General features: G+C 39.5%; 1 protein-coding gene across 4 annotated transcripts; it reads right to left on the bottom strand.

Annotated features, from left to right (window-relative positions):
• Positions 1-2,657: 2,657 nt before the first annotated feature.
• Positions 2,658-10,564, bottom strand: LOC148039400 (protein kinase STUNTED-like). 4 transcript variants are annotated; one of them, XM_087690351.1, is made up of 11 exons: positions 10,422-10,564; positions 7,144-7,241; positions 6,878-6,999; positions 6,635-6,750; positions 5,499-6,491; positions 5,152-5,403; positions 4,889-5,049; positions 4,695-4,774; positions 4,240-4,387; positions 3,984-4,136; positions 2,658-3,872 (listed from the first exon to the last, which is right to left on the bottom strand). In XM_087690351.1, the coding sequence occupies exons 1-11, from the start codon at positions 10,513-10,515 to the stop codon at positions 3,603-3,605; spliced, it is 2,487 nt and encodes an 828-aa protein (XP_087546477.1). In that variant the 5' UTR covers positions 10,516-10,564; the 3' UTR covers positions 2,658-3,602. The 4 variants fall into 4 exon arrangements, with proteins under 4 accessions (XP_087546477.1, XP_087546474.1, XP_087546480.1 ...); XM_087690348.1 differs by lacking the exon at positions 10,422-10,564 and adding an exon at positions 9,219-9,774; XM_087690354.1 differs by lacking the exon at positions 10,422-10,564 and adding an exon at positions 8,456-8,624.
• Positions 10,565-13,652: the final 3,088 nt, after the last annotated feature.

Raw genomic sequence — 13,652 nt, 5'->3', positions numbered from 1 at the left:
CAACTTATGGAGCTATAAAAGAAAATATCTATCACACCTAGTTAAAGTTCCGCTTAGGAGCATCCTTTCCACATCCTCTATTTGTTTCCTTAGCTTGGAAAAATTAGGACTATGAAGTGGACTCTTTGTTGCATTGAGATTTTTTGGTAGTTTTTTGGCATTTTGTGCCAATGTTTTGTATGTCGTAGATGTCCCTTGGGCCTCCACTATACTTAGCTAAGCGTCGGTTATTTATCTTACTAAAGTTGATGAGTGTTGTAGTGAATGCAAACCAATATTAATATATGGAAATTAAGCTATTTCGCTATTCAAATTGAGAACTTAATCTTGAAGAAGACCGCTCAAAGAATATTTTACGAATATATATGCCATAACTAAAACTTTGATGTATGTAAATGTTGAATACTTGATATGAGTAGTTAAACCTAATAACTCTAATGTAATATGCATGTGGGTTTAGGTCAAATTCTATACAAGCCCAATAGCCATAGCTAAGTTGACTTTTACCTTTATTAACTAGACATGATAGGTGTTCAATAATAAGACTTAGACTATTGAATCACTACCCATTAAACCTGGTTTGTGGCAAAATCAATCCCAACATCCTATGCAAATGTATAATATAAGTAATTGACATTCTTTGTAAACTTGAACAAAAGCAAAATTAAAATGTATCAAATTCCAATTTGGCCTCAAAAAATCATAACATTATGTAATATCATTGCAAGCTAAGAACACAATACATCAAATCCCAAGTATAGATTATAATTGGAGGAGAAAACTAAGGGGCTAGCTATAGCCCAAAGGTTAATTTAGAGATGGTTTCCAATGAGACGCATGCTATTATTCAAGATTATATTGGAAAGATCGCTTATATTCTAATGGTGTTTAGACAACCTAGAAGAATATTTCAAAATTTACATACTATTTATACATTTCTACTCAATTTTCTAGAGTTTTGAATTTACATGCTATATACTTACCTCAATTTTTCCCTAACAAATTGAGAATTCCAAATTAAGGCTTAGAGCATTCACTTTGATTTATTGATGCAAAATTTCTTTGAATCTAGAAGCCAAAAGTTGTCAAGTATTTGAGCTTCCACCCTAGCTCAAAAAATATATTTCTCAAGTCTTACAAATACCCTTGCCACACACTATTAAGGCCTTGCCACATCAAGCATAGTAAAAATGCAATCTTTCTAAATAACTAGCAAACAATGAAGCCTTTGCTTATGCTTGAAAGAAACCATCCAAATCACACCCAAAAAAACAAACAAACAAAGCCAAAGACATCATTGATGCATATGTTGCCGTAGAAAGGTGAAAGTTGAAAATATTATGCCAAGCAAAACATATTAGTTGTGAACAAATCGCTACACATTCTCATGACAAGTAATAGGGACTAAACTCGTTATCAAAAAACAATTGGCACAAAGTTGATAATCCCAACTAAGTACAACTCACGTGTCCTACCATCTCACAATTACTACTACGACTACTATTGTTGTTAAATATACCATCAACGACACTACAACATCAATGCACCTTCATTGCAACTACCAAACAACATAGTTAGGTGCCACCACTTAGACACCACATCAAGCATTCACAAACACTTTGAAAGAAAAATGCTACCAATGATAAGGGACAAGGTGAATATAAGAAGACAACATACTTGCTCTAAGATCATGAAAGAAATTTTAAAGACAACATACTTGCTCTAAGATCATGAAAGAAATTTTAAAGTAGACATACTAGGCACCAAATATCAATTTTTTGCTAGAAGAATGATATAGTACCACAAAAGTGTTTGTAGACATAAGGGATACCAATGAGAAGTAGATCAACCATGCCCAATCAACTAACTCAAAATGCTCAAAACCAAGGAACCCTAAGCCAAAGACATTTTGATAATTCATAATGTACAAAACCAAGGAACCCTACATCAAATAAATTTTGCTCTCTCCAAACTTTAACAACCATCAATATACATATGTAACCTCACAAGTCCCAAATAAAGTTTGTGGTTTTTCATGGGCAACACATGCTCCTCACAAATCAAGGTAAAGAGATTAGTTTCTCAAGTTTTTGAATGCTCTTATGGCAATATTTGGTTCAATGTGTTTCACTACTATTCGTTCTTAATTTTTCCATATTATTGTGGTTCCAATTTAAAGTACCATAACTCTTCTTTGCATGGTATTCCTATGATATTTGCCTCCAATTGTATGTCATATGCTCTTTGCTTCCAATTATATGTGAAAGTAGCATAGCAAATCATGGACTCTTGTTGGCCATATCATAAAGGTAAGACTTGTACCACCATATAGTTGAGGCAAAGCTACCACATGCCTTGTAAGTGGAGTCTTACAATTGCATGACAACATGGTTGAGGCACTTCTTGAGTTCTTCTAGGTTAAATGCTTGCCCATGTCATGGCCTTATTTCGTCCTCTGTTTTCATTCAATGCTTTTTGGCCAATTTTCCTAAGTTTACTCTTAAATACTACTTCCTCAATATGAAAACGATATCCAACCTTGATCACATGATATTCTTGCAAGTTTTGAGCCCCGAGTGAATACAAGACACAATCTGTGGTTCTCATTGTTAACTTGCACGCTAAAATGCATGTGTAAAAAGGGACTTAGTGAAGCTTTTAATCATGTTGCATTTATGAAATGGTGTTTAGTTCAAACCTTAACTAAGACCTGGAATGACCAGACGTATGAAGGGAAAACGAGGAGAGAGAGAGAGAGAGAGCTCAAGACACAAAATCCCTTCTATCTTACAACCATAAGGGAACGTTATACAGTGTGTATCTATGCAGCCTTTCTGAATGGCAGCACATAAAACTCTTGATCTAGATTGTGGGGTGCATGGAGTCACCACATCCCCGTTATGTACTTTTCCGATGATTTGAGGCCAAAAGAATGTGAGGGAAGCGGTTGCCCACTAACATCCCGATTCCCTCCCCTCCAGTCTCGACTGGTGCTACACTTGTAGGCACTTTACTAGTCTGGCAAGTCAAAGACTGCCACATCTTTTGCCACGCGTGCTTGCTTTATTTTCAGGACTTCCACGAAGTCTAGTAAGAGTCGAGTCGGGAAACGCTTCTCCTAAATGAGCCAGAGTCGCTGATGATGGGGTGGCCGGCCTTCAACAACGGACAGTCGGTGCCAACCTCTGGACTCTGTAGTGCCACCAAATTCTATTTAGAGCCCCCCGCCACGCTACTAGCCAACAACGCAAGTCATATGCCTTAAGACTGTGCAGATTCGGCTATACAGGTTTGTCACTCATTTTGAGAGTTCACTCCAAAATTGACCTGGCCAAGAGTCGGCGCACCACTGTGCATGGAAGAACCTTTGTATATGCCTGCTCAGGCATTAGAGTATGTACAGCACTCTGTACACCATAACCTCAAAAAAAGGTATGAAAAAATCCTTTCACTGAGCACATTCGGAGAGCATGTGCACTCAGGCTCACTTTTATGTGAAAAATGAAACCATCCGGCTTTGACATCAACCCCAAAGCTCTTCCAAACTTTATTTTCCTCTGTGAGATTAATAGCATGATTCAGACTGCATTTCCCAACCTTTCTCATTCGAAGCTGCTTGACCGGCTGTATCGTCCGCCCAAATACTCCTCTATGAACTTATTTGAGTGAGCGAAGTTGATGCTGTGATCGATGCTGCCTTGTGATGCCCCATCGTCGTCAAGGCCCAGCAATGCCAGCGTCAAATGATTTCGGATGTCCCTATCTCCATAGCCAGGTACACTTTCATAACCCTCATCTGCCTCCTTGCAATTAGAATCCTGCCTTGCAAGGAGGCCAACATCCTCGCTTGTATCTGTGAGCAAATCCAGTATCTGCATAGGAGTAGAACTGCCTATCAATCACCATCATACTAATCATACATACTGAGTCAGATTTCCAAGAATTCTTTCCTAAGTAATCTACCCATATAAGACACTGCATACCCGACCCACACGAGGCCGCAAATTTGGAGACTGTCGGAGGCAAAGTGCAGCAGCAATCATCATCCTTTTCAGCTGGTGATCATTGTAGGTCCCCTCAAGCTTTGGATCAATAAGCTGAATAGAGCTCGCTTCCTCCTCCAAAAGTGGTTTGGCCTGAAGAAGTGAGTCAAGATACATTAGCCAAAGAACAAAGTAGACGAGAATTCCAAATATGGACTGCATATGAAAGTAATTTAATCGAGGAACACAAACTTACCCACAAAACTAGGTTTTCCTGCCCCTTTGGATTTCCAGTTTCAATAGGACGTTTTCCTGTGATCAGCTCAAGTAAAACCACTCCAAAAGAGTACACATCTGTTTTCTCGTTCACTTTCCCAAACATAAAATACTCTGGAGCAAGGTACCTTTAAGGGAACAAGGTGCACAGGTATTAGAAAACTAAGGCATGAGATTCAACTCCCACATTATACTATACTTCAAGCCACAAAATCTACTTGACTTCTTTAAAACAAGTCGCTGCATAACATCTAACCAATTCAAGATAAGAAAATAAAATCGATGCTAAATTATCATCAATATCAGAGATGAACAAACAATTGCAACCCACAAACACAAGGAAGGAAGGGACAAGGCAAGCTTCAAGTCCAAAAAAACATGAGAACGTTCGCCATGCATGCGGAAAAGGCCGATTTAGCTGAAGAGAGGGCATACCCAAAAGTCCCCACAACATCACTGCAGGTGATTTGAGTACTCGTTGCCGGTGCATATTTTGCAAGACCAAAATCTGTCAGCTGTCAGGATAAATAGCGACAGTCAGAAAAGCATGTTGCAATTTACATTTGGTAACAAGGTCTTTGGCAATTAATTTGGTGAGCACTTGAAATTTAAGAAACAGGTGAACCAACCTGCGGTTCAAGATCAGCTGACAGGAGGATGTTTGAAGACTTCACATCTCTATGAATGACAGGCCGGGCACAACCATCATGCAAATAGTTCAAAGCTTCTGCCACTCCCACTGCAACTTTGAATCGTGCATCCCAAGAAAGCACATCATTTACCTTAGCAGCTGGTGGATTCCAAATGACAAATCCTGAAGTCAGACTGGCTTCACAGCAGCAAGCTCACCTCAAACACAAAAGATGCTGTGTGCATTACAAAATCAATTTACCATGCAATTTTTGTTCCAAATTTCCTTCTGTTGCTAGATTATACACCAACAAATACTGTTCACTGCTAATGCAGTATCCGATCAGCTCAACAATGCGGCAATGGTGCAAACCACTAATAATCTCAACTTCTGTCACAAACTCTTCTTCAGAGTCAGGTGCAGATGCATTTAAACATTTTACAGCAGCTGCCTGTCCATCCATGAGATATCCTCTGTAGACCTCACTACACCCACCTTTGCCAATAAGATTTTCTGGAATAAAACCTCAGTTTTAGTGAAGTGTGAACATTTGAGGAACGTCACCAGTTCAGACAAGATTGAAAGTGAGACAATGATAGAAACAATACCAGAAGAAAAGTTATTGGTTGCACTTTTCAACTCAAAAAAGTTAAACTCGATGCAGGATTTGTCTTGGCATAGACTCCTAACTGTAGAAATTAGAAGCATATTAGAACTTGCATTGAATTGAGCATCATATAGACTCTCTTTCTTAAGCTGCTCTTCCATGATAGTGCTCAAACTGTGGCTTTTTCTTTCACTCTTCTCTAAAGGTGACAAACAATTGTCATTCGAATCCACAAGGTTGGTATGCTGTTTTATGACCTCTTTCGGCCTGTCTGGCAATTGCAGTGCCCATTCAACAACTGACAGTCTTCGAGGTCTTGGCTGGGGCTGATTAATTGTGTTCATAGATATTGATCTGTGCAGCAGAGGCCATCCAGCAGGGGATATACAGCACTCATCAGCAGATGTATTCCGCTGTCGGTAAGCCTCTGGATTTCTCAACACAGGGTTATGTGATTCTTTACTATGTAAGCCCTGCTCAAGGGTAGCACCATCTTCCAACAAAACCCCCAATCGAGTAGAGTGTTGTGAATCAGATTTACATTCTGGCAAAGTGACAAACGAAGCTGTCTTCTCCTGACCCTTATCATCAGTGGACAATGGTTGAGAGTTTTCCACAAAGTTCAGACATGATGCTGTCGGACTCCTAAGATAGAGGACCCTTGACATATCCACAGAACTCAAGTCCAAAGCGGGTGATTCCACATCACTTGTTCTCTTCGAATCCAGAACCTGTACAGGTACGTATTTACAAGCATATAGGGCACTGGCAGGAGATTCTATAAACCTGCTAGGATGAGACCAATTACTTAAGGCTTCGTGAAAACCATCAGCATCCAACTCCGCATCAGATGGCTGTTCTGATACGCTGAGCCTCTTGCCTACAAGTTGCCGTGATGCGCTTGCCTTTCTTGAAGCTAAGTGTTGCCCTGGTCCCTTCCAGCTGTGACTTCTTATACTTTTTTGCATCTTGTTTAGCATTCCTACTTTATCACCTGGATGATATCCAGAAACAGTTAGGATAGTAAGAGAACAGCTGAGACCTTTACATACAAGTGCACACATGCGCACGCAGACTTATGAGTCTTGTGTCAGAAAAGAGACAAACATAGGAATTTATCAACCGCTAAAACCTTACCGGCATCTTTCAGGGAACCTTCCTTTTCAAACATGATTCGCCCATGTTGGATGACTAGAACTGAACAGGCTAATGGCAACCTTTTTGAGCAATACTTCGCAAGAGAAAAAGAAGATCTATATGACCAAGTCAAATCATAATTTTCATTAGTTGGTTTGCAGTTCAACCAAAATTATTAGGGGTTTCACTCAATCATGGTTTTCATTAAAGACTATAGATATGAATGCACAGTTAATAGCGTACCCTAATGCTGTCTGTCTGCTTGGAGCACCTAATATCAGCTTTATGGCATTGTTTCTTTTAGCCTCCTCAACGAGCACTTTTTTGAGAGAGGGGCCATTTGTAACTTCAACTTCCAGGTCTACCTGCGAGACCACAAGTCAAAAATGTATAAAACTTTAGTGTGCTTACTTTGACCCTCGAAAATTGCAGGTTTCAATACAACAATTGGTATCTTTATCAATGACTACAAATGCATTTTACACATTCCCCAACCAAACCTTGCTTACTTGCTTGATGCTGCAAAAGCTTTCATACACTCCAGCAACTGAATCAAATAATTCATCGACCTGTTGATTTGCAACATCCAGTTTGTTCCTCAATGCATCTGCATACAGAGTGTAACTTCAGCCGCAAGTTGCACGAAACACCACATCTGAAGAATTTCTAGTCTTTAAACATCAAATCACAGATTGTAAAGATCAGTATAATGTAAAAACAGTAAGCCTGATATTTAACAAGATATGTCCATATAAACCCCATGTGAATGTGAACAAGCCCAAGACTGTACATACTTTAGGCAAAGCCAACAAGCTTACAGTGAGTCTGCCATAAAGTGCATGCTAGATCCTGCAATATAGAAAGGCTTTCTCGCCCAAATCTTCTCCAACAAAAGATGGATCATAGATGCGTAGATGCAGAAGATCTCCAATAGCCGATAATGGGAGAATGAGCATGCTTCCAAAAGTCTACACAATTTGTCCGATTCACCTGTTGTCGACTATGTCAAAGAGCCTCTTGACCATCTGGCAAGAACGTCAATGCACACTGCTGATTGGTGAATACACACGATCTTGTTCTATGATTTCCAACCGTCAAGCAGAATGTTTCAAGAGCATGTGCTTTGAGTGCCTCCTCGACTTGCATAAGACAAAGGGCTACTGTGGCCTAACAGGACAAATGACGGATTGGAGCACAGGCAATCACGGACTAGGACTCGGAGACGTGAAGGCAGAAGCTACTCTGCAGAGACTTGACAGAATTTCCAAACTCGGCATGGCATAAATCGCAGAGAGAACTATTACCAGCTATCCGATGATTCTCCTCCCCATCGAACTCACAGGAGAAACAACTCAACTAGTGCATCAGTGTTGGACTGCCTGTGCGTGCATATGCCACAGAACTGGTTCAAATTCAGAGCAGCTATGACACTTTATAGAAGGAATAGGTGAATAGAAATGAACGTGTGCAGAACGGTTGGGTCTGCTTGAAATAATTGTGCGCGCGCGCAATCTCTCTCTCTCTCTTTTCACAAAGTAAGGAGAAATGGTCACAAGGAGTGCAGTGTTTTCTTCAAAATAGCCACGAGATTCATGAATTTTGAGACGAGCGGTGCAGGAACAACAAGCCAGGCAATTACAAACACATTCGCACACAAAGAAACTAGTGCAACCAAATACACAGATTTACTTATAACAGTTGCAAGGGCAATCTCTTATAACTACAGCGGGAAGCAAGAAAGAAAAGAAAGAAGAGAAATGCAAGAGTGCGCAACAGCTAAAGGCCGAGAGGAAAACCGAGGAAACGGGGGAATTTTCTTACAAGAAAGGGAAGCACATGCAAATGGTGTGCCCCGTTGGGTCTCTCTCTCTCTCTCTGTCAGACAATGTATACAATTTGGAGTTTTGAGAAGTAGGAAGAGCGATCCATGGAGGCTTGCCTGCTTGCGGCAGAGATGATGCCACATGCAACGCAATAACACGGTCGCCCGCATTCGTGAACTTGGCAAGGGTCCATGTAAGCAGCTCCCTCCCTGTCGAATCAAGCTTGATGCACACCAGAAAAACATTGCCCTGCTTCTTCATGCTCTTGCAATCTTCTTCTCCTGTCATGTTGCACTTCACGTTCCTCCTTCCTCTGGTTAATGGCTTTGCCCTGACAGTTCACTGGTCCATGAGACTTTCAAATGGGAGCAAGAGCCTCCCTTCCTGATCAGTTCAGATGCTCTGATTCGTTTAGTGATGTTTTTGAGGAAAACGGGAAGACCTGCTGGGTATTGAGAGCCAACAAGATTCAATTTGATGGCAAGAGCACTGAATCTGTGGATTGTAAACCAGTAAATTGTATTCCGTTTGGATAAAGGATGGGATGTAGAATCAGAATGATCACAGAGATATACACATGGTACAGGACAGATTAATTTAATTTGTGTGAGAAAGAGGGAAAGAAAAGGTTTAAATAAATATCCAAAGCATTCGTAGGTTGTGCCTCGTGTGAGCAATAAGAGTGGAAAGGACTATCTGCGCGGGGGAATAATTTGATGTGAGTTTAATGGGGAGGATTTTTAAAAATTGACTAGACTAACCGAGACGGCCGCTGTCCTGGAAAAGGCTATGGGAATGGAGGAGATCAAGCCGAAGGCAGAAGGAGTGCAGCAGATTATATCTTCCCGATAAGCACATAATGTGATATATAATAATAGGACGAGGGTCTGATAACAGAGGACACAGAACACAAGAAGCTAGAAAAATTGATGCAATGGAGAAGCGCTCGCAAGTTGAAGGGATCGAGAGAAGAAAGGATGCAACCAATGCAGTAATCCATCCGCATCAGTACAACAAGGGATCGTCCAATCATCATCATCAGTACTACGTCACACACTATATGCAACCCATAAAAAGCAAGTGGGCTCCCTACCTACACTCTCGATAGAACACTGCATACATACGCATACACGCACACAAATGACTCGCTGAGATGGCGTAAGGAGCCTCATCAGAACAGGAGTAATAATGATGGGAAAAGACAGAGCCCGTGTCCTTTTCCTCTTGATGCAAAGAGATGTGCGAGACTGTGTGTGTGTGTGTGGTGTGTGTGTGTTTTGGTTGTTAAGAAGTACGCTGTCCAAAAGGCAGTTGAGCTATAAACCTCTCTCTCTCTCTGCACTTATTATATATGAATTGGGAGTCGGAACGATTGTAAGTCATTTTTACTTTGACAATCATCAATGAATGCCTCCTTTAGGTACTGTAGAGAGTTGAGACCAGATTCATGCACGGTTTCATCCTCGTAAAAGAATACAAATGCATATTTGAAGAAATGTTTTTCGTCGCTGTGCCGCCAATCATGCTCAGTGCTCACTCGCTGAGAGAGAGAAAGAGAGAGAGACACACACACACACACACACACACAATCTCCCTCTCATGTGTATCGATCCGTCTCTCGCTTTTCTTTGGATAGGTAGCTCGGGTATAGGCGGCAAAACGACGGTTCAAAAGAGGGGGACAGAGAGTTCATGCGCGAATAGAGTCTGTGAAAGAGTTTTATACGTTGTCTACGGTAAAATCTTGTGCGCGTTGGCAAAGAAAGGGGATGCGAGCGTTTTCGATGGGGAATCGCGGGCATTATGATTAGAGAGATGCTGTTGTGATGTTTATGCATTACATGTAGTTTCGAGAACATGTGAGCTCATCTCATGCGTGATCAGTCTCGCTTCCAACAGAATTTAGAGAAGAAACAACACCAGCTGCGCGCTGTCTCTCTTTCGGTGATAAGTTAAGTCAGGTACCTAGACAATGTGCGCGGCGCGCGGGAGGGGGCGGAGTTGGTGTAGTAGGGCGTGTGTGATGTATTTTCCTGTCCAGTGGGCAATCCAAACGCATGCCATGTTTTTTGGAGGCAGGCACTCGATCTCTGCCCGAGTCTCCCTCCTCCCCCCCCCCCCCCCCCAAATCTTTCGCAGTTAATTTCCCATCACTCGAGAGTCGAGACTCAAGAGAAGACTAGCCTAGGCAATTCGGTTATTCACCGAAAATGCCTTACAAGGAAACGTGAACGATAGCTATCCAATCGTAAATTAAACCTCTCTCTAGGATGCAGCCCTAAAATTAATGTATATCTTATTTATAGATCGAACTAGATATAAATCCTACTACTTTTAGAAAGCCGATGGTTTTTCCTATCCTTTTCAAGTAGCTTAAAAATGAATCGAGGAGATCAAGGCTACATTACAAACAAGGTTAAATGCTTCCAACAATCTAATATGCAACCCTAATAGAAAAGTTTGAAAAAGTTACAAATATGCCTATAGGTGTCCCTACCTCCTACATCTAATTCTATAATAAACAAAGTCCTTTTAAAACAAGAAAAACCAATTCACTACCACGGCATTTTGGTTATAAACTACCACAAAATAAGAGGTCAACACAAGTTCTATCGATGGAGCTCCTACTCAAGGCCGATTGAAAAGGGCTCGTATAAGGTTTCTTAATAAATATTTCCAAGACCTTCAACTCAACTTGCAAGTCATGTGTCACTTTGTATGGATAGTAACATGTTATGTGTCTTTTCATATGGAAAATAACATGTTATTCTCTACCTTATATAATGATAGAGGTAGAAGGGAATCCTCACTCGAAAGGTCAAAATTATCACATACATAAAACTTTAGCTTCAATAGATCCAACAATGTACCAAGTATTTGACTACTGTGCATTGATTATAACAGCATAATATCTATGCAAAAGAGACTTTCTTATGACAAATGGCATAGTGCAAACAAACAACCAATGGGTGGTGGGAAAATGCTTTTCCTACAAAACTTCATAGTCCAACCAATAAGATAGATCTTATACAACTCTTTAGTAAAGCTCATGAGCATGAAAACATTTCTTCATACTTTAATTGCAAAGTAAGATCTTGTGAGATTCTCAAAGTTAGTTTATGGGGCTATTGTTGCATAATGCAATGTCGAGTAAATGGTCGGTAAGTTAGTATGCTGCCCCTTCTTGCCCTTTTTCTCTCATAACCACTTTAATTGAGTGAGTAGTCAATTTGTGAGTCATTTCTTTTTATTTCACTTTGTGGCCACTTTTATTCTGGTGTCGTGTCAAAACATGGCATTATTGAAAACATTTCTTTTAAATTCTTCATCTAAGAAGTCTTTCAAGTTTTAATGTCTCATTGAAAATTGTCCCATCTCTATTTTCATTCTGTTTTCAATTTTATGATCACTTTAGAAGGTAAGTTCTAGTCCTCTTTAGAGTAGTTCTTCCACTTGGCCTTGTCCTACACTATAATACTTATTTCATTACTCGTAGTAACCTCATGATTTAAGCTTAGGCAAGTGTGCACATTTTCATGTTAGCATGTGAAGGCATTACCTACTTCAACCCACTTTTTCTAATGGGATAACTTCCTTCAGCATGTACTTTGAGTGTGATTCAATGTGATTCATGAAAGAACTTTTTGAAAATCACCTAATTTGGGAACAACTTGGGTGTTCTCAACAAGTCTTCTTGGTGATTTTCGAGGCAAATGTCTACAATTTCCCACAAATCCAACATTTATCGAGCACATTGGGATTGCAGCTTTGTCAAATTGTAATCCATCGAAGCACTATAAACATTCAATTTCTTTGCAAATTTTTCAGCCCTTAAAATACAATGCACTATGTTTAATGCTCCTTGGGAAGAATTGTAAAATGTAGAAGGATGTACTAACTTGCTTCATGATTTGTTGTCTTATTTAAAACTTAACATATGGGTGTGCCTCAAGCTTGTGGGAAGCTTGTTGGGTTGAAAATCTACATATTATTTTAATTTAAAAACAAAGTTGCATCACCTACTCTTCAAGTATTGAGGACATCCATCAAAAATCACTATGTTTTGAAGATATTTAAAACATGTATTCTCAAACTTATAAGGGCTACAAATATAACCCTTTTTCAATGCATCCTATTTCCAAGTCTTGGAGCATTTCCACATCAACCATGCACTCTTAGTTATGTGTAGACCACATGAATTACCATCGGTTATGTATACTATATAAAGTCCTTTTAACCATTATTATGAGCATAATAACAAACATCAATTCCACTAACTAGAGTTTTAATTGGCTGCTCAATTCAACCCCCATTACTTAAACAAATAACATTTTTTCTTATCAAGAGAATGCCTTCTAGCACAACTTTCAAAGTTTGAGATTTACACTAGTTTAGATCTAGATGGCATTGTATCCTCATTGTATCATCTAGTTTTACTTTATCAACATGATGTAGTTTTGAGGAGACGAGTTCGCATTTTTACACAAGTTTGTGAATAACCACATGTTCTAGTCTATTAAAACCATGTAGGCACCATAACAATGACAACACACAATTTTAACTTATTAAACCTATGTACTTTAGAGTTTCCAATTTTCAATAGGATACCCACCCTAGCTCTTAAACAAGTTTTTGTTTGCCCAAAAATCTACATCGTGTTACAGATAGGACCACATCACATACTTAATTCATAAGATATACCCTACATGCACAACATGTGCAATTTTAAACAATACATGTCGTAGTTTATCGCTACACTTCCTTATGAGATGCTTATTTTTGCACTTGCACCTTCTATATATTTGGATAATAGAGACATTTTTTGAGGATAATGTATGCTTTTGACCTAACAAGTAAAGGTAGCATAAATGAAGCTTGCATATGAGTTTTGGTATCTTAATCAATGCTTTTTACTTTCCAAAAGGTGTGAGTCGCCTCAATAAGATTTGATGCTTAGCTATCTCAAATACTCACGGCCTCTTTTTGCTAAGAACACAACAAATGGAGACTTAATTAGTGTTCCAAAATACATGTCCTCAAAGCCTACATAATTGCTCTCACACAAATTCTCTAAAGACACATAATCTATGAATGTGTTTCCATCAAGAAAACTAGAAGTAGTTATCTACTTTAAAGTATTAGTCCTTCATTTACCATGTAGACATCCATGTAATGTGTTTATGTCATCATAGGTTC

This window comes from Lygodium microphyllum, chromosome 2 (genome assembly GCF_053477565.2).
Source record: "Lygodium microphyllum isolate KBCC chromosome 2, Lygodium_microphyllum_v1.1.10, whole genome shotgun sequence".
Lineage (NCBI taxonomy): Eukaryota > Viridiplantae > Streptophyta > Polypodiopsida > Schizaeales > Lygodiaceae > Lygodium > Lygodium microphyllum.
The sequence above is the reverse complement of the archived record's forward strand: the minus strand, read 5'-3'. Positions and strand labels throughout refer to the sequence as shown.

Excerpts from the sequence above, each read along its gene's own strand:
- LOC148039400 (XM_087690346.1), bottom strand. The coding sequence starts at position 8,745 with ATGACAGGAGAAGAAGATTGCAAGAGCATGAAGAAGCAGGGCAATGTT. Across the intron at positions 7,000-7,143 it reads GCTTTTGCAGCATCAAGCAA|GTAGACCTGGAAGTTGAAGT; the intron begins GTAAGCAAGGTT and ends GTGGTCTCGCAG. Across the intron at positions 4,388-4,694 it reads GATGTTGTGGGGACTTTTGG|GTACCTTGCTCCAGAGTATT; the intron begins GTATGCCCTCTC and ends GTTCCCTTAAAG.